General features: G+C 35.5%; 1 protein-coding gene across 1 annotated transcript; it reads right to left on the reverse strand.

Annotated features, from left to right (window-relative positions):
* Window positions 1-6,776: 6,776 nt before the first annotated feature.
* Window positions 6,777-7,202, reverse strand: LOC122818081 (uncharacterized protein DDB_G0290685-like). The gene has a single exon (XM_044091549.1). The coding sequence runs from the start codon at window positions 7,200-7,202 to the stop codon at window positions 6,777-6,779; it is 426 nt and encodes a 141-aa protein (XP_043947484.1).
* Between the last annotated feature and the right edge of the window lie 18,354 nt (window positions 7,203-25,556).

Consider the following 25,556-nt stretch of genomic DNA (forward strand, 5'->3'; position numbering starts at 1 on the left):
CCAGTTTAAACTTTGCAGTGCAAACTGCTTCTGAACCGATTCGATCAGATCCTGATACTTGGCATATTGAGGTGACCAAACACACGAGCAGTATTCCAGGATTGGACGAACCAAGGAAATGTAAGTATAGGTGTTTCGTGGTAACGTTTGGCAAACAAAGCAAAACCTTTTTCTTTACTAACTATGATGCCAATGTGATCCGTGAAGTTTAAGTTGAGGTTAAATAAGACTCCAAGGTCTGTAGCGGAATTTGTGCGTTCAAGATCATTCGACCCGAAAAATATATCTTACGAGAAAGCGAATTTTCAGATAAATGGACATAAAGTTCTACTTAGAGTTGTTAAGGAACAGCAAATTCTGGATGCACCAAGAATTCAAAAGAGCACGGACATCGGATTTCGTTAACGTCAAGCGAAGAACGCTGACAATGAACATCACATGACATGAGAGAACATGAGAGGAGAGAACTTCTTAAGGCAAGTTATTAATAAAAATTCCAAAAGGAAGAGGTTCTAGGTAGCTTCCTTGCGGAACCCCAGAGGTCACGTGGACATGGTTACAGTTTGATCTTTTATAAGATAAATATGTTTGAAGTCCACGTAATCAACGTGATCGGGAATCCCATTAGATTTTGGTTTTTCAATAATAACAGATGGTCCACGAATTCAAAAGCCTTTAATAAAAAAAATTGTCATAAAATTTACATCAGCTTGCTAATTATTTTTAAAAGCGTTTCTGATGATTGAAATAAATTTCAGAAGACTGGTAGACGTTGACCTTCGCTTCATATAGCCATGCTGAGTCGGGGACAGAATTGAACACCATTGGCGCTGTTGTTGAGCGGTTAAAAAAAATTTGGAATCGCACTCAGATTTAGGGAGTGGAATGATTACAAAATCCTTTCAAATTTTAGGTTTTTTTAGTTTTCCCAATAAACTGGGTACATTTTGGTAGTGTCGGGAAAAATTTTGGTTGACGGAATCTGAGGCCCGTGAGCCCGAGGATTAAGCTTGTTTACGTACGCATGAGCTTAACTTGACGTAGAATTTAAAGTATATTTGTAAATTTGTTGGTCGTTACAACGCCTGATTATTGATAGCTAGCAGGCGCGTATCCCAGCAGATATCGCTAATAATATACCCCCATTGACTCGACAAGCAACGTTCTTAGAAAAAATACCATAGAAATGTTAGATTAATAAAGCCCTACAAATTCCTTAGCTTTACATTTCAAGTAATTCCCTTTCTCGTTTTGTTTTATTTTATTTATTTTTTCTTAATGTTAGGCACTCCTTCTTTAACAAGTATTCAAATTTTTTATTTTGCTTACCTGCTCGCGCTTTGAGTAGCCTAATATAACCACTTCACAGTGTTTTTCAAGTAAGCGTTGAAGATCTCAACAGTACAGTTGTGCAATTAAATGTACCAAAAGTAATTTAAAATTCGTACCGGAATTGAACGCAGTCTTCCAAATGTATTAGTAGTTTTAGCTTTGTCTGTGTTTATGAATTTGAAGGTTTGAAGACTTATCTAATTTCAACAAAGTAGGTCTAGACTCAATAAAAAGCTTCTGAAAACCATAACTTAATAACAAACTGAGTCAAACCGAGGAAAATCTCATTGATCGCAAAATGTATGTGAAGTAAGTTAAATTATAGATACCCTCCAGGAGTCGTATAGGGTTTTAAAAGACTGCCGACAGCAACAGTCGGGTAAAAAAGGGAAGATATTCAGAGATTTCCCTTTCTTTCTCTGTCATTAAGTCTTTGCCATTCGGCGCTCGCAATTCGGTGCTATTCTGTCTTCTTGCTAATATGCATTAGGCAAGCAAAACAAGACAAAAAACCAGTAATCGGGTGAGAAAAAGGCTTAACTTCTTTCGGCGCTAGCTGACGAAAACATGCACTTTTTAAAGGTGCTTTTGCCATTTTCCGTTTGCGTTTAAAAGCTTAAGAAAAGTATGTAATATTAAAATAAAAAAAAAGCGAAAAAATAATATAGTAAAAAATTGAATATTTAAAATAAAATGTAATTTTAATTTACATAACATGTAAATGGCCCCTTGAATTATCAGGAATGAAAACATTTGTTTTGTAAAAAACACTTTTAATGTCAAATTTACGATCGCTGACTAATAGACCATAGCAAGGAAAACACTATTAGAATATTTAGCATGGATATCAAAATCTTAATGATTCTTACAATAATAACACTCCTCCAAAAAATCAACATTACAAAGGGTCCAAACCGATTTCTTTTGAAATTTTCCAAAAGCTGGGAATTTGCTGAATGTAAGAAATAAATGCTCATGCACAAATGAAAACTCAGAAACCTCATATCTTAAGAAAGATACAAAAGCGGAACAATTAAAATAGCTTAAAACCACAATTTTTGCAATTTAATATTACATAACATAAATATTATAAGGACGATAAAGCGATGCTTGATTGCACTGATAAAAAAATGGAAAACTAAATTAAAATATCCACCTATTGAATCCGTTTCTTATTTCACATTTAAATTAAATACTGTAGAGTATAACGTATTCCCCTGAAGTTAAACACCAACACAAATATGACTTCTAGTCTTTTCTTTTATTTAATTTAATTTGGTCTGTTTAGGATCACGGTCGGCGTTCAACTGCTCTCGCTCTCAGCTCACGATCCGCATCAACCCCCGATTCACTGAGAGAGTGTGAGAGATATGAGATTGAGAGAGAGAGTTAGAGAACAGTGAACGGCATCGTACAACAACAACAACTTATTCTTAGAACTTACACGAATGATCTAGAAGGAATACAATAACATACAAATACATTCATACTACGACGTAGCAATCCTGCTACAATTCGGCTGTCCTGACATTTTAAGATCCCCTGATCTTGTGTTAATTTACAATTGATTTTGGCTTATATTTAACTTAGTTTCTATAATTTAGTTTTGTTTTTACAAATTCTTAGATTTATTCAAAACTTTATTTTCGTTTTCCAATCCCAATGCTTAATATTTTGGCTACTCCAGACACCTTGATAAGGGCAACGCGATAATTGAAAACCCTCAACATCTTTTATTAAGTATCTATCATTCCTCAAAACTTTATCTATAACATAAGGACCCTTGTGTTTAGGTATTAGCTTTCTTGCGACTCCTACTGAGCTATCAAAATTTTTTACCATGATATAGTCTCCTACTTTGTACTCCGAACTCTTTGTTCTTTATCTCTGTTCGTTGTCTTTTTGTAATTTTCTTTGCGCTTCTGAACCATATTTTCTAATTTTGTCTAAATCTCTAAAATCACTAACATTATCTAATTCATCAATAGCTTTTCCTTTCTGCTCGATTCCAAACAACATTTTACTTGGCATTTATGCTATGCTTCTTTGCTTCGTGTTGTTCAATGAAAACTCAACATCTTCCACAACTGTGTCCCAATGCATTTTCTATTCTGGATCTGCTAACTTAGCTATCATTGGTCCCACAATTCTATTAATCCTTTCTACTTGTCCATTGGCTTGAGGTGACCCAGTCGCAATTTTGACATGTTTAATATTACATTCTTCCATAAATTTTCCAAAATCTTCCGACGTAAAACAGCTTTCCCTATACGAAACTAAACAAGTTGGCCTGCTGTAAGACCTAAAGTAGTCTTTCTATGCCATAATAACTTCCATTGTGTTCGTCGTCTATAACCACAAAGAGATGTTTCTTTGCTCTTCCATTATCAACCGGTCCATAATGATCAATATGTATAATTTCGAGTGGCACATTTCCTTTTGGTATACTGTGCAACAGTCCTTCCCCTTTTCCTGACTTTGGCGAATATGCTACACATCTTATACAATTTTCAATATGTCTAGCCACTTTCTCTTTCATATTCGAAAACCAACACGTCCTAACAATTGCATCCATAACTTTATCTCTTCCTAAATGACCTAATTCATTGTGATATTTGTATAATATCTTTTCCTCCATTTCTTCTGGAAAACAAAATAACAGCTTTCCATTATTCGACTTTCTATATATAACTCCATTCCTAATCTCAAACATTTTATTTTTCTCATTTTCCAACTTTTTTCTAACATTTTTTAATTTTTCATCTTTTGCTTGATAAATAATTAAATTATCTTCAAACTTATTCGTTTCAACCACCATTATGTTTGTATTTCTACTTAACGCGTCAACGTGTTGCATAAGTTTTCCCGATTTATGGACTAATTCAAAGTCATACTCTAGCAATTCTAATGCCCACCGTGCAATACGGGGGTTTAACTCAATTCTAAACCTTCTAAGAGCGTAAATTATTGCTAACGTTTCCAGTTCAAAACTATGATACTTTGCTTCATCTTTTGTTGTTGCTTTTGAAAAATAAAATATAGGATGAAGCTTTTTATCCTCTTTTCTTTGCAGCAAAACTGCCCCAAAACCTTGTGCGCTGGCGTCTGAATGCAATTCTACCTCGTCCTTGTAATAATATAATCCTAACACTGGAGCTTCCACAAACTTTTTCTTAAGCATTTCAAAACATTGCAATTCCTTTTTTTCAATTACAAATTCTTTATCCTTTTTAAACAATTCATATAGAGGTTTAGCGATTATCGAAAAATCTTTAATGAACCTTTTAAAATACGTACACAACCCCAGAAAGCTTCTAACATTGTGTACTTTGTCTGGAACGGGAAAATCTCTAACAGCTTCTATTCCTTTGTCGTTAGCCTGTATTCCTTTGCTAGTTACCAAAAATCCTAAGTATTGTACACTTGCTTGTAGAAACTCACACTTGTCCGCTCTTAATTCTAGTTTGTTCCTTGCTAATCGATCAAAAACTTCTCTAAGAACACTTAAATGTTCTTGCATTTCTTTACTCGCAATCATGATATCGTCCATGTATATAACTACCTTACCATCCCTTATCATGTTTGCAAAAATCTTATTGATTAATCGTTGAAACACCGCTGGTGCATTCTTTAGCCCCATTGGCATCCGCATAAACTCAAATTGTCCTAAAGGCGTCATAAATGAGGTAGCCATGCTTTAAATCCAATTTCGAAAATAATGTTTTAATTACTAATGTATCTAATAAGTCGTCAATCAAAGGTAACGGATAATTATCTTTCACCATAGTCTGGTTAAGCTTTCGGTAGTCTACACATAGTCGTAAGTCGCCTGACTTCTTTTTAACTCACACTATTGGAGATGCATACTCAGATTCACTCGGCCTTATAATTCCTTCCCTTAAGTATTCGTCTAATATCACCTGTAATTTTTCTTTCTCTGTGTAAGCTAAACGTCTGGGCGAACAACTGAATGGTTTTGAATCCTCTAATTTCAATTTCATTTCGCATCTAACCTCCGGTTCCTTTGGCCTTTCTTTATTTACATAACAACTTTCTACCATCCTAACAAACTGACACCTAACATTATAATTCACATTATCACCAACTTTGTATTCTACACTTTCGTCCGTTAAATTTATATTAAATAATTCCTTTTCCACTAGATTTATTTCCGGCTCAATATAATATTTATTCATAACTTCTTCTTCATCTCTGATTTTGCTAAAAATTTCTTTATTCCTAACATTACTAACAACATCACCAATTATTTGCTTTTCATCACTAACATCATCGCTAACTATCTGCTTTTCATCAGTAACATCATCACTAACTATCTGCTTTTCATCATTAACATCATCGCTAACTATCTGCTTTTCATCACTAACATCATCTCTAACTATTTGCTTTTCATCACTAACATCAGAAGGATTTTCAATATTCTCAACCGTAACCATTTTCAAAGTGTCAAGGTTCAAATTTAGATTACAAGCATCCATAAAATCTCGTCCCAAGATTACATCATGACTCATAGATTCATTTGCCATAATAACTAAATTAAAATATACTTTATCTAAATTTTTCAAATCGTAACATAGTATTTTTCCATAAGGTTTTAGGTAACTTTTGTTAAACCATAATATGAACTTAAAACTGGTAATTTTGAAATGTCTTCGGGCACTTTGGATATTTTAATAAATGAAATTGGGCTTCCTGTATCTATGAGGCATTCTGCAATTAACCTGGTATTAGAATCGTTAACAAAATTAATTTCAACATATCTTACATATTTGTTTTCGCTCTCGTTCTTGTTTTTGTTTTTCAAGCATTTCGTAACAAAGTGTCCCATCTTTTCGCACGCATAGCATGATCCTTTTTACCGCTTCGACTTCCTGCATTCATACGCCCAATGCCCTTTGGCATTGCAATTGAAACAACGAGTCTCCTTGCTGTCCTTGGGATCCGTTGATATCGTCGGCCTGCCAACTCCATATAGCTTTGGCAAGCTTACATCCGCAAACGCCCTCTTCATGTGCCCAAAATCCACAAAGCATTGAATATGCGCCTGATTGCGTAGCCCTTGATTGGGGATACCTTCGATGATGCAGCTAAACATTTCATCTGTATCAATATTAATTCCCTGAGCAAGCATTATCTTATCGTCGACATAGCTGCCGAAACTTTCGCTTTGTTTCCATTTGCGCCCTTCGAATTTGCGTCGTATCTCCAACTTCGATGATTTTCCCCTAAACGTTGAGATCAGCTCTGCCATTATGTCATCCAACGGTAGCAACACGCGGTCTGCATCTGCGTGCAGCCACTCATAAGTTTTTCCTTTTATTTTGCTCATCATAAGCATCTTTACAAATTTTGCTTTTATTCCGTAAATGGTCGCAATATTTTGCCATTGAGTAGTCCATTTGCGGGCACACGACCCGCCAGAAAACTCACTCAACACCTGTGTTAAGTGTTGCCATGCCCAACGAGACGTCGATGCTCTCGTTAAAATTTTCCACTACCGCTTTACGTTCGCTGCTTTTTGCGTTTCTAGACTGGTCTCCAGCCTGGTTGTGCATGTCGCCTTCTGCGTAATTGTCGTTCCTTCTACCGTCTTCGTTTTGTTCGCCGCCTTTTTCGTTGCTCCGTTTGCCTCTAATTCTGAGAATGCTGCCAGCCACTTCGTCACTCGCTTCACCATCTTCGCTGTTAGTTTCGCCGTCTTCTTCGCTGTAATTCCCAATGCCGCCGTCTTCGCCTTTACTTTTTTCGCCGTCTTCTTCCTGGAAAATTCCGCCGCCGTCTTCGAAAATTTCGTCGCTGCTGTCATTGCCCTTACTTTTATCGCCGTCTTCATCTCCTTTTTGTTTCGCCATTTCATCAATTTTTCCACGAACTTCCTTTGGTACTTTATTTAACCGTAAGATCAATTCCTTTTTCGTTCCGGTTGTTGATACCTTCAACACACTCAACCACCTTTTTAATTGTTCGATCGAAGCGTTATTTAATTCCATTTTAATTTTCTTTTTGTTTTTAATTAATTGGCTCGTGATCGGCCCACTTCTGATTTTGTAGGGGTATAACGTATTCCCCTGAAGTTAAACACCAACACAAATATGACTTCTTTTATTTAATTTAATTTGGTCTGTTCAGGATCACGGTCGGCGTTCAACTGCTCTCGCTCTCAGCTCACGATCCGCATCAACCCCCGATTCACTGAGAGAGTGTGAGAGATATGAGATTGAGAGAGAGAGTTAGAGAACAGTGAGCGGCATCGTACAACAACAACAACTTATTCGTAGAACTTACACGAATGATCTAGAAGGAATACAACATACAAATACATACATACTACGACGTAGCAATCTTGCTACAATACAAAAAACATTGATTTAATACGAAACATATTAATTTGCTTAGTTTAATATTAAAAATATTTAAATCAAAGAAAAGCATATTTAATTTAATTTTGGTTATACATATTTTAAAAAATATTGTATTTATCGTTAATATATTCAGAATTAAAAAAATCCGTATATAAATTAAAAGTGTTTCCTATTAATTTTAAGTATTCAAATTATTTTATTTTAGAGTTATTTTATATTTAAAATAAATATGTTTGTAATAATAATATGCAAAGTGTCAATTTGTCAGTGTTTTTCAATGTTTATATGAAATAAAAACACCTCAAAGTTTTTATCTTTTATATTTATATACAAATTTATTAATTAAAATGTATTTTATTTTTTGTTTATCACTTTTTAATATGTTTCATATTTAAATATAAGTTTCTGCCCTATCCGGTTTTAAGTTTGGTAATATTTAAAATAAATATTTTAATTTTAAGCTGACTTCTTAATAAAAATATTTATTTCATAAACTATATCCTCATTATACTTTTTAAAATCAATTTGATATACATTAAAGTAATTCGACATACATATGTAAATAAGAATGTAAATGGGCCAAAAACAAACGAAGGCGCTTTGATATTTTTTGGCGGTTATCTTTTGTTCTATGCCACACACATTCATTCTTTCGCGTTTGCTTTGATCAATGACTCTTCCTCTTCTTTACCACTACACGACGCGTGCCATTGAAACGTTGCAGCCAAAGAAGTTGGACGTGTCGGGCCTTTTTATAAAGCGAAGTCGTCAAGTTTCTTTAAATAAATAGCAATATTCAAATCAAAAAAGAACACATATACACATACAGTTGATTCCACTTCTTCAACACAGCACGACGCTTGCCATTTCATAATTACATAAAAAGTATAGTGAAAACAGCCTAAGCATAAATATATACATACAAAGTTAAATTAAAATTATTAAACTAAAATTATTACTTATATTTTGAAGAATCTAACAAATTAGCGCGCGTCGTCACACCCATACATATACATATGCTCATAGTGGATAAACGGAAATCTAACTAAAGTGAAGCTTGTATTAATTATTAAGTGACTTCAAGTTTTCGGTTCTCAGAAACATATGTATGTATGTACAGACATTGAAGAGCAGCTACACACTTTATCACAGCGTGCTTTTACCGTTGCTTGGTCGCCAACAAAGTTGATCGTACCCTAGCGAACATACACATGTACATTTGCTTCAACGCAACTACCCAAATACAGCGTGCATTTACCGTTCCAGACAAAGTCGACCGACTACATTCAGATTTTTATTAATTTTATGTGCTCTTTTGATTTCTTTCAGATTCAAATAGATTTTAAGCTTTTGTTCCCCGGTAGAGAGGACGCATTGTCTGGTAAATGGGAAAATTTAAAGGAAAAAATATATCTTTTTATGAATCAAATATTCATAGCCCTAGCTGCAGGGAACTGCTAAAAACTTCAACCAAAGCGGAGAATATTGGTAATTTTATATTTTGCTTAAAGTCTTTAAAATGAAATCTCTAATTTTCTTTTTTATCTTATTATTTATTTCTGACGAATCTTATTTTGACTATTCTGTTACCGTCGGTGCTACCATCGAATACCTGAGTTTCATCAAAAACATCAAGGACCAGGACAAAAAATATTTTCTATACAGAAATCTGTAAAATAAGTATAAGTGTAACTGTATTATATGTATCTTCCAGCAAACCATTAAGAAAAATAAATGTTTAAATAAAATCGAAAAATCAAAAAAAAAATTTGTGTACTAATTTTTTTAGTGTACAAAAATATTTGAATACTTATCATATTTACTATTACAATTGGCATATTAAAATTAAATATGTAAAGTATTAAATCTTAATGACTTTTAACATTTTAAATTGAATTTTAACATTTCGGTTATTCATTTCACTGTTTAAATGTTTAAGTTTATTTTAATATGGTTTCTGTTTGTACACGTGTTTAGTACTATTTATTTTAAATTTTTTAAATTTGAAATCAAATAGTCATTGTATTGAATAGAAATATGCATTGTATTTAATTTAAATATGTCTTATATTTAACATAAATATTTAAAGTACTAAAAACTACTCCAAAAATATTTAAATTTAATAAGAAAAAAAAGTTAATATGCGCATATTTAAAGTTAATAAAAACCGCAATGGATGAAAATCGAAGCGAAAATATTTGGGTTGAATATGAAATATTTGGATTTACTACGTTATCTTTGTCAGTGTAGAATATATATCGAATGTCTTGGTAAGTTAAAGTATGAAGCTAATATTTATAGGACTTGACGATGCCATCCCTGATGTAAATGTCTCTTGTATTCTGAACTGAAATCTTTTCTTTGGCACTTTGGGAAAGGACGTTGCCGTAGGATCAGGTTATGATTTTCAGAGGTGGGAACCGACTCTTAGACTATTAATATTCTTAATTTAATTTCTTACTATAGTAAAGCCAATCTGCGATCGGGGAAATTGCAATTCCACATTTAAAAACGTCCTGCTGTGTACCGAGAACCATTGACGTTACATAGCCCCCGTATCCCCAACCCCACATACCAACTCTAGTTTCATCTAAATAGCCAATAGTATCAAGCAAATACCTAAAATAATATAAATTACGTTTAAAATATTAAAAAATATATGATTTAAGTTCTTACCTCAACACAGATATTTGATCTAATACTTCTATTCCTCCTATATGACGGTATATTGCTTTTTTGCTTTGTCCCTTAGAACCTCTGACATCTAGACGAATATAAACAACATCATTTCTTGATGACATGTATGTACCCCAGTCAATTTTAAACTGCTCGGAAACTGATGCGGAACCAGGACGACCATTTCTGAAAAAGAATACATTGATCAAATAATTTATGATTGATTTTGGTGTCGAATAAGGTATGCGACTTTTAAAAATGTTTTGCAAGTAGGGACGTGCAAATGTGATAGATTTTGTTAATTAAATACTATATAACAACGTGACTTCAATGACTGTATATGTTAAGGAGTATTTTCTTGGACAAGTATTTAAAATACCTAAAGACATATAGCACAAGACTGTAGCTTTGGTATATTCATTTTGAACGGAACATTCGGTTTTGCAATTTTTATAGTTTTTGTATGCATAACTTTCATTGTATGCATAACTCATAACAATCCACTATGGGTAATTTTAACACGTTTTTTTTGGGCAAAACCCATTTTCAAGAGTGGCTTGAAATTGATTTTGACTATCAGAATGGATTAAGATAATATTAATCTCCAGACATAAAATTTTAACAGACTGCACCACATTTTAGTTATCAGCTGTTTAAGTCTGTTGTTATTTCAACGCGGTGGCAGCTTTAGTAAATCACCAATTATTCTTAAAAGTTAAAATGGTTAAAAAGTGTAAAACTAAGCAAATAACTGCCGTTTTTGAAGTGTCATTTAATCAGACAGGCTTGTAACTTGTGTATTTGATATTGTATTTATCGATTGTGGTGCTCGTATAATCGTGGGTAAGTTCTAACTTAAAAAAAAGAAATCTTGAAATTAATTTTTATTTTTAACAGAATTATTTTTTTAAGAATTATAATGGTAATTAAAAGTAAAATGGGGGTTTTTTCTAAAAAAATGGGGGAAAAAAATACCAATATATTTTTTTTTATTTAAGGTTCTGTCTTTTTATAAAAAAAAAAAACAATAAAAGATAATTTTTTTTTATTTTAGATAAAAGAAAAAAATGTTTCTTTGAAAAAGAGGAGGAACTACGGCCATATTTATTTATTTTTTCCTTTAAATTTTATATACTTAATTCAAAAAACAAAACTTTTAAATATTGCTTTGTTTTTAAGTTATTAATTAATGCCACAAAAAGTGGTCAAATTTCCCATAGTGCAATCGGACGATTACTGTAGATTTTCTTTTCGGACACCATTCTGGTGCCCTTCGTCACTACGTGATTCTACCCGTTATTTGTCGAGTAAACGGGTGAATTGTATTCGGCGAAAAGTATGTAACACTAAAGCGTCAATGACCACATAAAATATATATATATTTTTGATCAGCTTCACTCTACGAGGCGATCCAGCCATTTCCATGTGAATGCTGCCAACTCGGAAAGTATAAGAGCTAGAGAGGTGGGATTTCAGATTAACATTCCTTATCTTCAAACGCAGGGCCCACCTTAACGGCCATCTACTTTTCCCTTCCATAAGCTGAGATACGGGAATCTTTATTAACAAAACTTTCAGTATCTGTATTTAATATACAAATATTTGAATTACATACTTAAATAAAATCAAAAGACCTTCAGTATTTAAGATTACGTACTGTTTTGTTAGTGATAAGGAAAGTTCTTTGCTCGGGGATCAGAACTTAATATGCAACTTCGAGAACCCACTGGATTTATTAAAATCAATTTATAAACTTTTATTCTTTATGTGTTCTTTAAGTAGGACGTTGGTACTTAGAGCTTTTTTAACTTAGTATATTATAAAATCATATATTTTTTATTTCAAGGAAATTCCTATGAAATTGGTTGGGGTAAATTTCTTCAAAATTGCCTAAAAAAATCACAAAATAATTTAACCTAATTTTTTATTTCTTCAAAATTTTCTGTATTTATCTAGTTTTCCTAATCTACAAATAAATTAATAATAATAAATAATTAACTAATAACTAATAATTTTAAACTATTGAGGATTTGGCAACTAACAATTTTTCGTTTTTGGGTTTTTGTTTCTTTCTGGTGTTATTTTTGGAGACCCTTTTCATTGTTTTTTGAAGCGCCTCTTTAATTTTTTTCTCGGAAACTCGTTAAGCCTGCTGGCTTCTGTAAATATAATAAATACAAAATGCAGGAGAAATATTAAAGTCATTGCTAGATTAACCATTATTTATAATAAATTATTTTGTAATAAACTAATTCTTTTCATATATATATTTTAGTTTTCTGCCACTATGGTAGAAAAACAGTAAGCAACAATTTTGTTATAAAAAAACCTTAAAGACAGTTAAAAAATTGCATTTTTTGATTCGTCATTGTACCCTAAGTAAAACATCAAATTAAAGGGATGGAGAAGAATGCCAAGTGCGCTTTTCAATATACTTACCATTATTTGAACACAGTACGTAATAAATTTCTTTTTTTTTTTAATTTCGATATAAATTTAAGGTATCGAAATTTTTTCTCGATAAGAACCTGGCACAGAAGTAGCCTCCACTGAAGAAGTATGTCGATTTCAGACCATATTTAAGAATATAATATGGCCTTGCTTCGACAAAACAACGCTCCAATGAGTCTGAATCTTGATTGGCCCCGGTTTCTTTCCATTGTGGTGGAAAGTAATCTGTTAAATTAGTGCTGCACATTCTACAAAGCTCACTCCGTGGTGAAGCAAGAAACCTTATCAAGGCGGATATGACTACACTACAACGAATTAAGCCAGGTACCAAAACGGCAAAATTTTAGTTTTTGCTGCAATAGGAAGAATCGGCTGCGCAACAGCTACGAGCACTTCGTGGCACAGTGAGAAAGATTTGTAGCACCCATAAAAACCTCGATATCTGCTCAAAATCCTGGGATACTATTCTGTCGTTTATTTTCAAAAGAAAACTAGACCAACATACTCTAGCGTCACTGGAAAATTAAAGTGATGCACCACCACTGAGTGGCGCGCTTTCGTGCTGAAAAAGATAGGTGCACAACCTACAACAGCACTCCACCAACAGTTAGTCCGCAACGAAAAGAGTTGCATGTAACGTGTAACGTTCGACTGAGGGACTAATTTTCGAAAGAATCTGTGATGGCGTGGCACGCTGTAGGTCCGGCGCTAGCTCGTGGCTTTGGGGTGGAGATCTTGCTCTCACAGATTCAGTTACGATGCACACATTATTATTAACATCTCAAGAAATTGAGCGTGCTCGCGACATTGAAAGGAGCTAGTCATATAAATCGGAAGAACGATAAACCAAATCAAAAAAAAAAAAAAGAAAGGGAAAAAACAGCATGTAAAGTAAAGTTCAAAGAAAGAAGAATGTAACTATTTGCGTGCCTGCTGGTGTAATTGCGTCCGCTTATCGCCCACCCTACCTAGGTCGCCTTCCGCTAGAGCATGGCTCTGGTGACCCCTTTTTTTCCCTACGACCGTGGAATCATCAGCTCAGTTCAGCAATACGTTTCTTATAAGTTTCCATTTTTAATGACAAAATTCAAAAGATCTTAATATTATCAAAGAAAATATAGAAAATCAGGTTTATAATAATAATATAGAGTGTAATAGTAATATAAGCAAAAAGAATAATTCATTATAATATTTTTCAGTAAAAAATTTGTTCAGGTATAGGCATAAATTTCGTACTTATATAAATTTTTGTGAGCGTATTTAAAACCCAAGAATATGTCTAAGATATCAACTTCATTATCGGGTTTTTTTTCCACGTATAATTTTTTCCACAATTTCCACAATTTTTTTATAAGTTAATTAGATTGGTTTAAATGACCCGAATTAATTTCTTTTCAAGGTATAGAATTGATGAACTACTAATATTAATTTAATATTGAAATATCTAGTAAAACATATTATAATTAATATTGTTTCCTTTTCCTTATTTATTTGTTTTCTTGTAATTGGTGTCTATTAATTCTCGCCCAAGACTAAACAAAAGTTTCACCCATAGATTCAGATACCATTCGAATGCGAACATAAATTAAACAAAGACAACTCTCAACACAACACTCAGGTTTCCATCGGCGAAAGATCGATCTTCCGTTCAACGTACATGCTGAAAAAAATCAGGCGTTTCATACCGCCCTATGGGTTAAAATACTTTCACTTTTCTTGGCGAGTGCAAACGATTGGAAGAAAACTTTTCTGATCATCAACCCGGCATTTTACATCGCGAATATCTCTCTCTCAAAAAAAATATATGGCCTAGATCTTTCTGTCTTGTGCAATTGGTTAACTGTCGGAAGTCGCTCCTCTTCTACACTAGTTGTCTGGGGCTAGTCGAACGTCGCTGGCACCAATGGGTCAAACCCCAGTGGCTCACGCAATGACGACGCCAACCGGGGAATCTAATCTGCTCCTCTGACGGCTAAGCGAACTAGCGATGCGCGCGCCGCAGGCAGCGGTCTCTTGGGCACTTCTCCGGCGGGTGCTTCTCCGATGTGGCTGGTCCTCCGTTAGGGCTTCCTTTTACGGCGGGGCTACTCCGGTGCGCGCTCCTCGACAGGGCGCTCCTCTGGCGGATGCTTCTCAGATGCGGCCAAAGAGGGTACCGCTCCGACGTGTGCGGTGTGGGCAGGGTGCTCCTCTGGCGTGCGCTCCGCGGCAGGGTGTTCCTCTGGCGTATGCTCTGCGGCGGGGTGCTCCTCTGGCGTGCGCTGTGCGGCAGGGTGCTCCTCTGGCGGATGCTTTTCAGGTGCGGCAGGGTGCTCCTCTGGCGTGCGCTGTGCGGCAGGGTGCTCCTCTGGCGTATGCTTCTCCGATTTGGCTGCCTTTCTGCAGCTCTGCGAAATTTGTATGGCTACTGTAAATTTTTAAGTGCGGGGAAAATCGAGCACAAGGTTTACCCACCTGGTGGTTTTGGGGTTCTTATGCCCCAAAAAAAAATGTTCCACAGATTTAAAAAAAAATAAATTCGTGATCGGATTTAGGGCCCTATCTCAGGGGCTTTCTTGCATCTCCTGCCTGAGCTACACGTGGGATGTTACCAATTTTATCGGAATAGAGAGTGAGTACATCTGCACTCAATGACGACTTGATTTGAAAAGACCGAATTAAAAATAGGGTGGGGTAATTGGGGCCATCGGCGGAAATGTTTCAGAGCTGAGTCGAGCTTTCCAAAGACTCCCTGTGCCGGCTGACCTTCGATGAATTACCATTCTCATTGGAATTACCCCGATAGCATTGCACCAAAATTTCGGATATGCAACGAAGCTCGGCTTACAGATACTGAAGAGAAGCATACTTCTAGGATGAACTGAAACCGCCGATTCAGTCGCCACTACATGCAAGACCTAGGACCACATCACTTTTGGCCGTGCGACCATTTTTAAGAAATGGACTCCAAAGCGTGGCACTAAGCTACTATTCATGTAGGAGCGTGCACAAATAGTTTGTCTACAGCTCATAAGGTTGAAAACTATGGATCACTTGTCGAAACTGTTCAATGCGTTGAAGTTTTATGAGCTCTTTTCATGTCAATATGTTAATCTAACTAAAGCTTTTTAACGAGTAATGATTGTTATTATTTCGAATAAGTAAATACTCTTTCTAAAATGTTCTCATTCTGCCCGCTTCAGCGAAATATTTCAAGTTCTTGCATTTAAGGAATATTGTATTAAAAAATATTATCATATTACTGTTGCATACTTTTGGCCATGCAAGTGAATTTTTTTTATTGGTATATATCTTATATATATCAAAATTTCAGTAATCTCAAGGGCTAAAAACCTAAAAACTTAGAAAGAAATAATTCGGTTCAAATTTGAGAAAATAATAAAAAAAAAACATTTTGTCATAACTCTAAATCTATTATATTCAGACAATTTCACTATAGGAAGAGTATTTAGAAAAATAAATTATCTTTTCAGAGTGTTTAGAAATTATTAGCATTTTAAATTTACTTGTTTTTTAATTTTCCGCTAAACTAGCGGGTTTTTCCAAATATCGTAGAGCAAACGTTTTCTATATCGAGCTACTATATACACCCACAGGGTTCCCAAAACCCTTAAACTAAGATGGGATGCAAACAAATCCACATTTTTAGAAAAAGAAAATCTTGGTTTGGAAATTACTTTTAAACGGAACATGTCAGAACGGATGTCAACAAAAATAAAATTAAAAATTAAAATTTGGAAAATCTGTTGGGGCCGGTTAAGATTTTCGTTTCTTCGTGTATGTATAATAATAGTCGCTTTCCCTCCCCCTCCTGGTACGCTTCGTCACATTACTTTTACCTTTTTAAGAGTTGCTTTTGTTTGATATAGTTCTTACACTGGAAAACGGTCACTTTGCGGGATACCGTTGATAGGGCTCCCGTTCAAGTAAACCGATGTGGTCTCTTCGTATAAGTATATTTTAAGAATTTCATGTTAGTTACGTGAGCGATGACTTTCACAATGTTACACAAAGAGCCGATTAGACATACTATGGTCGGTGCAGTAACTATTGCAGGCCACGACAGCCTCAGAGGACATGCTCGCGATCGCCAAGGTAACAGTACAAGATCCTACCGGCCAAGCTGCAAGTTTGCAAGATTGCAGACATCCTATCTCGACCGAGAGCAAGGTGTGGCTGCCGTCTGAACCCTCGGAGCCAGGGGATACCCTTAGCCTGACGTGGTTTAATCCGAAGTTTCCGACAGATAGATGAAAAGTAGATAAGGTGTCAGCTGACTCAGAGTTCACCAAAAACCTGAAGAAGCTGTGTATTCAGGGCACGACCAGACCGGGGCGCAATGTTCTCCAGGGGGCATGGTGAAGTATCTACAGATAAATCTGCACCACAGCAAGGTAGCATCTGCTTCCCTCCCCATCCGCCTGGCAACAGGCAAAATAGAAGTAGTCCTCATTCAAGAGCCATGGATAGTTGCTAACAACATCTGTGGCTTATCACCCCCTATATAAGCTATTTTACACCAAGAGTAAGGGTAAAACCAGAACCTGCATTCTTACCAAGATACAAATTAACTAATATCTTATTCCACAGCTTAGCAAAGGCGACTTCTCCACGGTCAGACTGGAGCTTTACGCACACACCTCACTCACATCACACGCAATGGGGAAGTTTAAACACTAACGAAGGGGGGAGTTACTCTTTAACTATCTCTCTCCTTTAATCAAATAAATTCTTCTAGAACAAAGGTAATTAACTAGCTTTCAACACTAGAAATAGGAGGGAAGTCTCAGACATTACACTTATATCTGGTCCCCTGCTTAATAAGCTCGAAACGTGGAAGGTGGGGGGAAAACAGTCATTCTCCACCACCGGTACATATAATTTCCAATAACTCTATAACCTGCCGAGAACATTACAAATTTAAGATCAACCAACTAGGGCTACCACAAATATCTCTTCAAGAAACTTGCTCTACCGAGGCACGTTCTCAACGGTCAAGAACTAGAAAGCCTAGTTAATACTTTCACTGACAGCCGTGAAACCATAGATGTGAAAGCAGAGCGCAAACCACCCTGGTGGAACACAGTCCTGACGAATCTTAAAGGCGAGTGCAACACAACAACAACGAATCTTTCTGGAACTTAAACCACCAGAAGCTGAGCCTTTAAAAAAAAGAGAGGAATATTAAATCAAAAAGCATGGGCTAACTTCTGTAGTAGTATGGAATCTACTACGAAGGCATCCTGAGTCAGAAGTATTTAAGAAATATCTGTAGTATGCGCATATATTGAGGGTACACTGTACCAATAAACTAACATTGTTTAAGCATAAATATACCAGCAATAAATTGTTGCAGTACACAACGTATCATGCGATTATGCTTATACTTGTAAGACAAAATATGTATGAAGCCGCTCCGCCATTGGCGTAACCGGCAGCGGAGCTAAGCTTACAAAATATTCACAAAAAATAAAGTCAAACGTCACAGATGTGTCAGTGCAATTAATAAATTTTACTAGATGTTGGCACACTACATGGCGACTGAGACGTAGTCTAACGTGTAGACCAAGACTGGAAGGAGTGAAACGAAAACGGAAAAAGTATGAGTGAGCAAGATTGAGCGTAATGGAGGACGAGGAGGTGTGAAGAAGAAAACTAAAAAAAAAATAGTGCACGTTAAGTGGCTGTTATACTCAAAAGTACCACCTCCTGCGTGGGCAACTGCTCAAAAACTCCAAAGTTAAAGTTATTTCTCGAAAAGCGCAAATACAAGTTATTAATGCAAACAAAAAACTAAAGGGGAATTCTCCAAAACATCTATCACAGATGCCAAAATTTAGCCCGGAGTAGCTATTAAAAGCGGTTGCGGAGGTTTTTTAGGCGGTTTCAAATGTATTTTGTATGAGTTGTTTTTAATTGCAAGCGTATACTCATCCCAGAATCAGTGTGTTTGGTATTCCACGGAACCCTCCCTTTTTATTGCATTTCAAATATTGTGACCCCTCGTTATCTTCTGAGAATGAGCAGGAGAAAGTGAACGTGCGTACCCACGAACCCGAATCTCACCCCCTACCCAGAAGTCATTGCTCATGACTGCTTGTGCGCGAAGGTGTGCCATTTTAATTTTGTGAGTTTTGTTCAAAATGTGCAGTTTTTATTTTAGAACAGAGAAAATTATACCATTGGAAAGGGCTTAAAAAATGCTTTCCAATGACGCCAATTTTTTTTTTTTTTTAGTGTAGAGGTATACTATTTAGGGTATCGTAGGTCATCGTCGTTTTTTGCCTTTTTCAGTCGAGTAGTGGGAATATACGCGAGGAGGCAGAATTTGAAATTCGGTACAATTTTCCGCTTCAGTGCACCGTTTTAAGAAATTCTTAAAACTAAACTTCTTATCCTACACATAAATATTATTGGGTGGCCTTTAGATATAAACCCTGAAAAGTGTTCCCAATAAGAAATTTAAAACATAAACCTTAAAGTGATCCCACTAGCTAATTTTTCTATACACACCCGTCTAACTTTATCGTAGACACACACAATTTCGATATCCTCAGCCCTGAAAAGTGATCCTATAAGTCTTATAAAACTTGAACATTAAAGTGATTCTTCAGCTCATTTTTCGTAGACACACTCCTCAAAAGGAATCGTATAACATATAAGAAAAACTAGAGTATAAGACCGCAGAGGCGGTCATCGCAGCGGCAGTCTCGGCAGCGTCCAAACCTCCGCTGCGAAAACCGCCGCTCCCGTATATTCCCACTACTCGACTGAAAAAGGCAAAAAACGACGATGACCTACGATACCCTAAATAGTATACCTCTACACTAAAAAAAAAAAAAAATTGGCGTCATTGGAAAGCATTTTTTAAGCCCTTTCCAATGGTATAATTTTCTCTGTTCTAAAATAAAAACTGCACATTTTGAACAAAACTCACAAAATTAAAATGGCACACCTTCGCGCACAAGCAGTCATGAGCAATGACTTCTGGGTAGGGGGTGAGATTCGGGTTCGTGGGTACGCACGTTCACTTTCTCCTGCTCATTCTCAGAAGATAACGAGGGGTCACAATATTTGAAATGCAATAAAAAGGGAGGGTTCCGTGGAATACCAAACACACTGATTCTGGGATGAGTATACGCTTGCAATTAAAAACAACTCATACAAAATACATTTAAAACCGCCTAAAAAACCTCCGCAACCGCTTTTAATAGCTACTCTTAGCTTAAGGCTTAGGAAATTCGAATGGTTTCATCGCGACATCTTCTGCCAATACTGGCCCGACTTTAACTGACCATTTATTCATATCTTGCTTACACAGAGATTGCCTTTCCTTACCCTATGTCGAAGTTGCACACCTTCGATATTTACCTACATCCAGACCCCTCCTACACCACGTTCAGCCCCGGTAACTTGTTATCAATCCTTGTGTTCGTTTTCCTTCTAATAACCATTCTACTGGGGTATTGGGCTGCTCCTTATGTTCGAGAACCAATCGGATTGGTTCTAGGAGTACAACATGCCTGTATGCACTCCCTGTAGATGTCAACCTGTTAAGTGAACATTCTTGACTATAAAAATGACACCACTCAAATTGCTCAGGATAAGTTCTTCAAATGCCTCAGTACTGTATTCTCATTAAATAATTAGATCCACATCGGTGCTTGCAATCGCGCCTAACAATTCTAATCGTGCTTTTCACCTTTTAAACGAGTGGGTGAAAATTGGTAACAACATTATCGTGCTCTTTACCTTTATAACGAGTGGGTGAAAATTGTTAACAACATTACAACATATAACAATATATTTTTTAAATAAAAATATTAAAACTAAAACCCTAAAAATGGAGTCATTCGTTGCTTGTGATTTGTTCACCAAAAATGTGGAGATGAGGGAGTTTGAAACTCATTATGCTCAGTGCTCAAAGCCTCGGAATGCCTTCGAGGTTTTAATGTGTAAATCAAAAATAAGGTGTGACTTATGCTCTACCTTAGTTCATAATTATGAATTTGAGGAGCACTATCAAAATTGTAATGTAATAAATGCCTTCAATGTTTTAATGAATGTTGAAAAACGGCAACCACAAAACAGAAGGCCAAATCATTTGGACGATCATCCCACATCATCAAGTGCTCTCAAACGGATGAGAATGGATGAGGGTAAGGAAGTACTCAAACAAGGAAAAAAAGCTAAGAATAGCGAAAATAAAAATGATTTAAAATTAGAACTTTTATGTTCTACTTGTGGTGACAAATATCTTGCATCAAGGGAACGACAACATAAATTGACTGATAAGCATAAAAATGCATCAGCCAGAGAATTAAAAAATAATGAAAACATAATTCTTCTTAACTCTCAAAGTGTTTTTCCTATTAAATTATATCGAATCAATAGTACAGTCCAAAACACTATTGATTTAAAAGATTTTTATCAGCATTGCCAAAAAAATATAATCGAAATTATAAAGCATTTCATGATAGAATATAGAGCCATTAAATTCAACCTAAGAGTTTATGGTACCTATATTAAACAAACAGACGAAGGTGTTACTGTTGGAACAACAAAACATTTTGGGACATCATATAAATCTGTATACCAGAATGAAAGCATTATCGATGAACTTAATATGGTAGTAGATAGCTTACTAGCATCGAGCAGTGAGTTTCAAGAAAAAGACTCTGGTTGGGCAATAAAAAATTTCAATTATTTAAAAAATTACTATAATAAAGCTGGTAGCGGATACATTCAGGCCCCGAAGAATATAAGAGCCCGAAATGCACTTATAAACGTACAGAATACTGACGTATTTTGTTTCAAATGGTGCATACTGGCATTCATAGCTAACAAAACTCATGAGAGTGCTACCTTTACAACAGCAAAGCAAAAAAAGTATTCACGAGAGAAAATGACAAAGCCCACAACTTACCACATTAATATTAATAATGTAATAATTGTATATGACGGAATAAGATTGGACTTTTCAGGAATCGAGTGTCCAATAACGAATAAAGGGATTATCCATTTCGAGAAAAATAATAAAGACTTTAGTATAAATGTTTATGAGTTCGACGGTGATGGTGATAAAATAATCGGTCCATCGTTTAGAACCAAATGTATTCAACCTAACCACATCAATATATTGGGAATAAATAACGTAAACCAAGACAGTATGCTTTACGCTTACATTATAAGTGTAAAAAGATTATGCTACTCACAGCATTCCAAGGCCAAATCAGGAGGATATTTTTGTGATAACTGTCTACAGTTTTTCACAGTTAATAATACTACCCACAACAAACTTGAATGCGGAAAAGTGGCCTCGTTTTACCCTGAACCAAAAACTACAACTTCATTCAAGCGCTTTCATAAAAAATTATCTCCTCCGGTGGTGATATATGCCGATATTGAGGCTGTTCTTGAAAACTATAGAACATGCCTAAATTCGTCTTCAACGTCGTCAACAACAAAAGTACAGAAGCATACTGCATGTGCCGTATCATTTTATATAGCACATAAATATAATCCGGATCTTAACGAATTGTGGCCATATGAAGGTATGTAAAAACAATAAATAATTAATTTCTTAGTATTTTAAAAACTAATTCAAATTTTGTATAATTTTATAGGCGCTGACTGCATACAAAAATTCTGCAAATCACTAAAGGGAAAAACTACGAGCTTGTTTTACATGTACTGGTCGACCCTCAAAAACCCGATTGCTAGCACAATCCATGAACAGGAAGGAAATTGCTGTGCCTGTGAAAAGGAAATAAGCGCTGACGACCTGGACAAATATTTTGATCAATTTTCTGGAAAATACAAGGGTCCGATTCATAAAAATTGTAAGCCAAAAAACAAATTAGGTGATCGCTTCTTTCCTGTAGTATTCCATAACTTATCTAAATATGACATACCTTTATTCATTACTGAATTAGTGAGGGGGTATACTATTTACGGTATCGGAGGTCATTGTCGTTTTTTGCCTTTTTCAGTCGAGTAGTGGGAATATACGGGAGCGGCGGTTTTCGCAGCGGAGGTTTGGACGCTGCCGAGACTGCCGCTGCGATGACCGCCTCTGCGGTCTTATACTCTAGTTTTTCTTATATGTTATACGATTCCTTTTGAGGAGTGTGTCTACGAAAAATGAGCTGAAGAATCACTTTAATGTTCAAGTTCTATAAGACTTATAGGATCACTTTTCAGGGCTGAGGATATCGAAATTGTGTGTGTCTACGATAAAGTTAGACGGGTGTGTATAGAAAAATTAGCTAGTGGGATCACTTTAAGGTTTATGTTTTAAATTTCTTATTGGGAACACTTTTCAGGGTTTATATCTAAAGGCCACCCAATAATATTTATGTGTAGGATAAGAAGTTTAGTTTTAAGAATTTCTTAAAACGGTGCACTGAAGCGGAAAATTTTACCGAATTTCAAATTCTGCCTCCTCGCGTATATTCCCACTACTCGACTGAAAAAGGCAAAAAACGACGATGACCTACGATACCCTAAATAGTATACCTCTACACTAAAAAAAAAAAAAAATTGGCGTCATTGGAAAGCATTTTTTAAGCCCTTTCCAATGGTATGATTTTCTCTGTTCTAAAATAAAAACTGCACATTTTGAACAAAACTCACAAAATTAAAATGGCACACCTTCGCGCACAAGCAGTCATGAGCAATGACTCGAGGGTAGGGGGTGAGATTCGGGTTCGTGGGTACGCACGTTCACTTTCTCCTGCTCATTCTCAGAAGATAACGAGGGGTCACAATATTTGAAATGCAATAAAAAGGGAGGGTTCCGTGGAATACCAAACACACTGATTCTGGGATGAGTATACGCTTGCAATTAAAAACAACTCATACAAAATACATTTAAAACCGCCTAAAAAACCTCCGCAACCGCTTTTAATAGCTACTCTTAGCTTAAGGCTTAGGAAATTCGAATGGTTTCATCGCGACATCTTATGCCAATACTGGCCCGACTTTAACTGACCATTTATTCATATCTTGCTTACACAGAGATTGCCTTTCCTTACCCTATGTCGAAGTTGCACACCTTCGATATTTACCTACATCCAGACCCCTCCTACACCACGTTCACCCCCGGTAACTTGTTATCAATCCTTGTGTTCGTTTTCCTTCTAATAACCATTCTACTGGGGTATTGGGCTGCTCCTTATGTTCGAGAACCAATCGGATTGGTTCTAGGAGTACAACATGCCTGTATGCACTCCCTGTAGATGTCAACCTGTTAAGTGAACATTCTTGACTATAAAAATGACACCACTCAAATTGCTCAGGATAAGTTCTTCAAATGCCTCAGTACTGTATTCTCATTAAATAATTAGATCCACATCGGTGCTTGCAATCGCGCCTAACAATTCTAATCGTGCTTTTTACCTTTTAAACGAGTGGGTGAAAATTGGTAACAACATTATCGTGCTCTTTACCTTTATAACGAGTGGGTGAAAATTGTTAACAACATTACAACATATAACAATATATTTTTTAAATAAAAATATTAAAACAAAAACCCTAAAAATGGAGTCATTCGTTGCTTGTGATTTGTTCACCAAAAATGTGGAGATGAGGGAGTTTGAAACTCATTATGCTCAGTGCTCAAAGCCTCGGAATGCCTTCGAGGTTTTAATGTGTAAATCAAAAATAAGGTGTGACTTATGCTCTACCTTAGTTCATAATTATGAATTTGAGGAGCACTATCAAAATTGTAATGTAATAAATGCCTTCAATGTTTTAATGAATGTTGAAAAACGGCAACCACAAAACAGAAGGCCAAATCATTTGGACGATCATCCCACATCATCAAGTGCTCTCAAACGGATGAGAATGGATGAGGGTAAGGAAGTACTCAAACAAGGAAAAAAAGCTAAGATTAGCGAAAATAAAAATGATTTAAAATTAGAACTTTTATGTTCTACTTGTGGTGACAAATATCTTGCATCAAGGGAACGACAACATAAATTGACTGATAAGCATAAAAATGCATCAGCCAGAGAATTAAAAAAAATGAAAACATAATTCTTCTTAACTCTCAAAGTGTTTTTCCTATTAAATTATATCGAATCAATAGTACAGTCCAAAACACTATTGATTTAAAAGATTTTTATCAGCATTGCCAAAAATATATAATTTAAATTATAAAGCATTGCATGATAAAATATAGAGCCCTTAAATTCAACCTAAGAGTTTATGGTACCTATATTAAACAAACAGACGAAGGTGTTACTGTTGGAACAACAAAACATTTTGGGACATCATATAAATCTGTATACCAGAATGAAAGCATTATCGATGAACTTAATATGGTAGTAGATAGCTTACTAGCATCGAGCAGTGAGTTTCAAGAAAAAGACTCTGGTTGGGCAATAAAAAATTTCAATTATTTAAAAAATTACTATAATAAAGCTGGTAGCGGATACATTCAGGCCCCGAAGAATATAAGAGCCCGAAATGCACTTAAAAACGTACAGAATACTGACGTATTTTGTTTCAAATGGTGCATACTGGCATTCATAGCTAACAAAACTCATGAGAGTGCTACCTTTACAACAGCAAAGCAAAAAAAGTATTCACGAGAGAAAACGACAAAGCCCACAATTTGCCACATTAATATTAATAATGAAATAATTGTATATGACGGAATAAGATTGGACTTTTCAGGAATCGAGTGTCCAATAACGAATAAAGAACCAAATG

Source organism: Drosophila biarmipes, unplaced genomic scaffold (genome assembly GCF_025231255.1).
Source record: "Drosophila biarmipes strain raj3 unplaced genomic scaffold, RU_DBia_V1.1 ptg000005l, whole genome shotgun sequence".
Classification (NCBI taxonomy): domain Eukaryota; kingdom Metazoa; phylum Arthropoda; class Insecta; order Diptera; family Drosophilidae; genus Drosophila; species Drosophila biarmipes.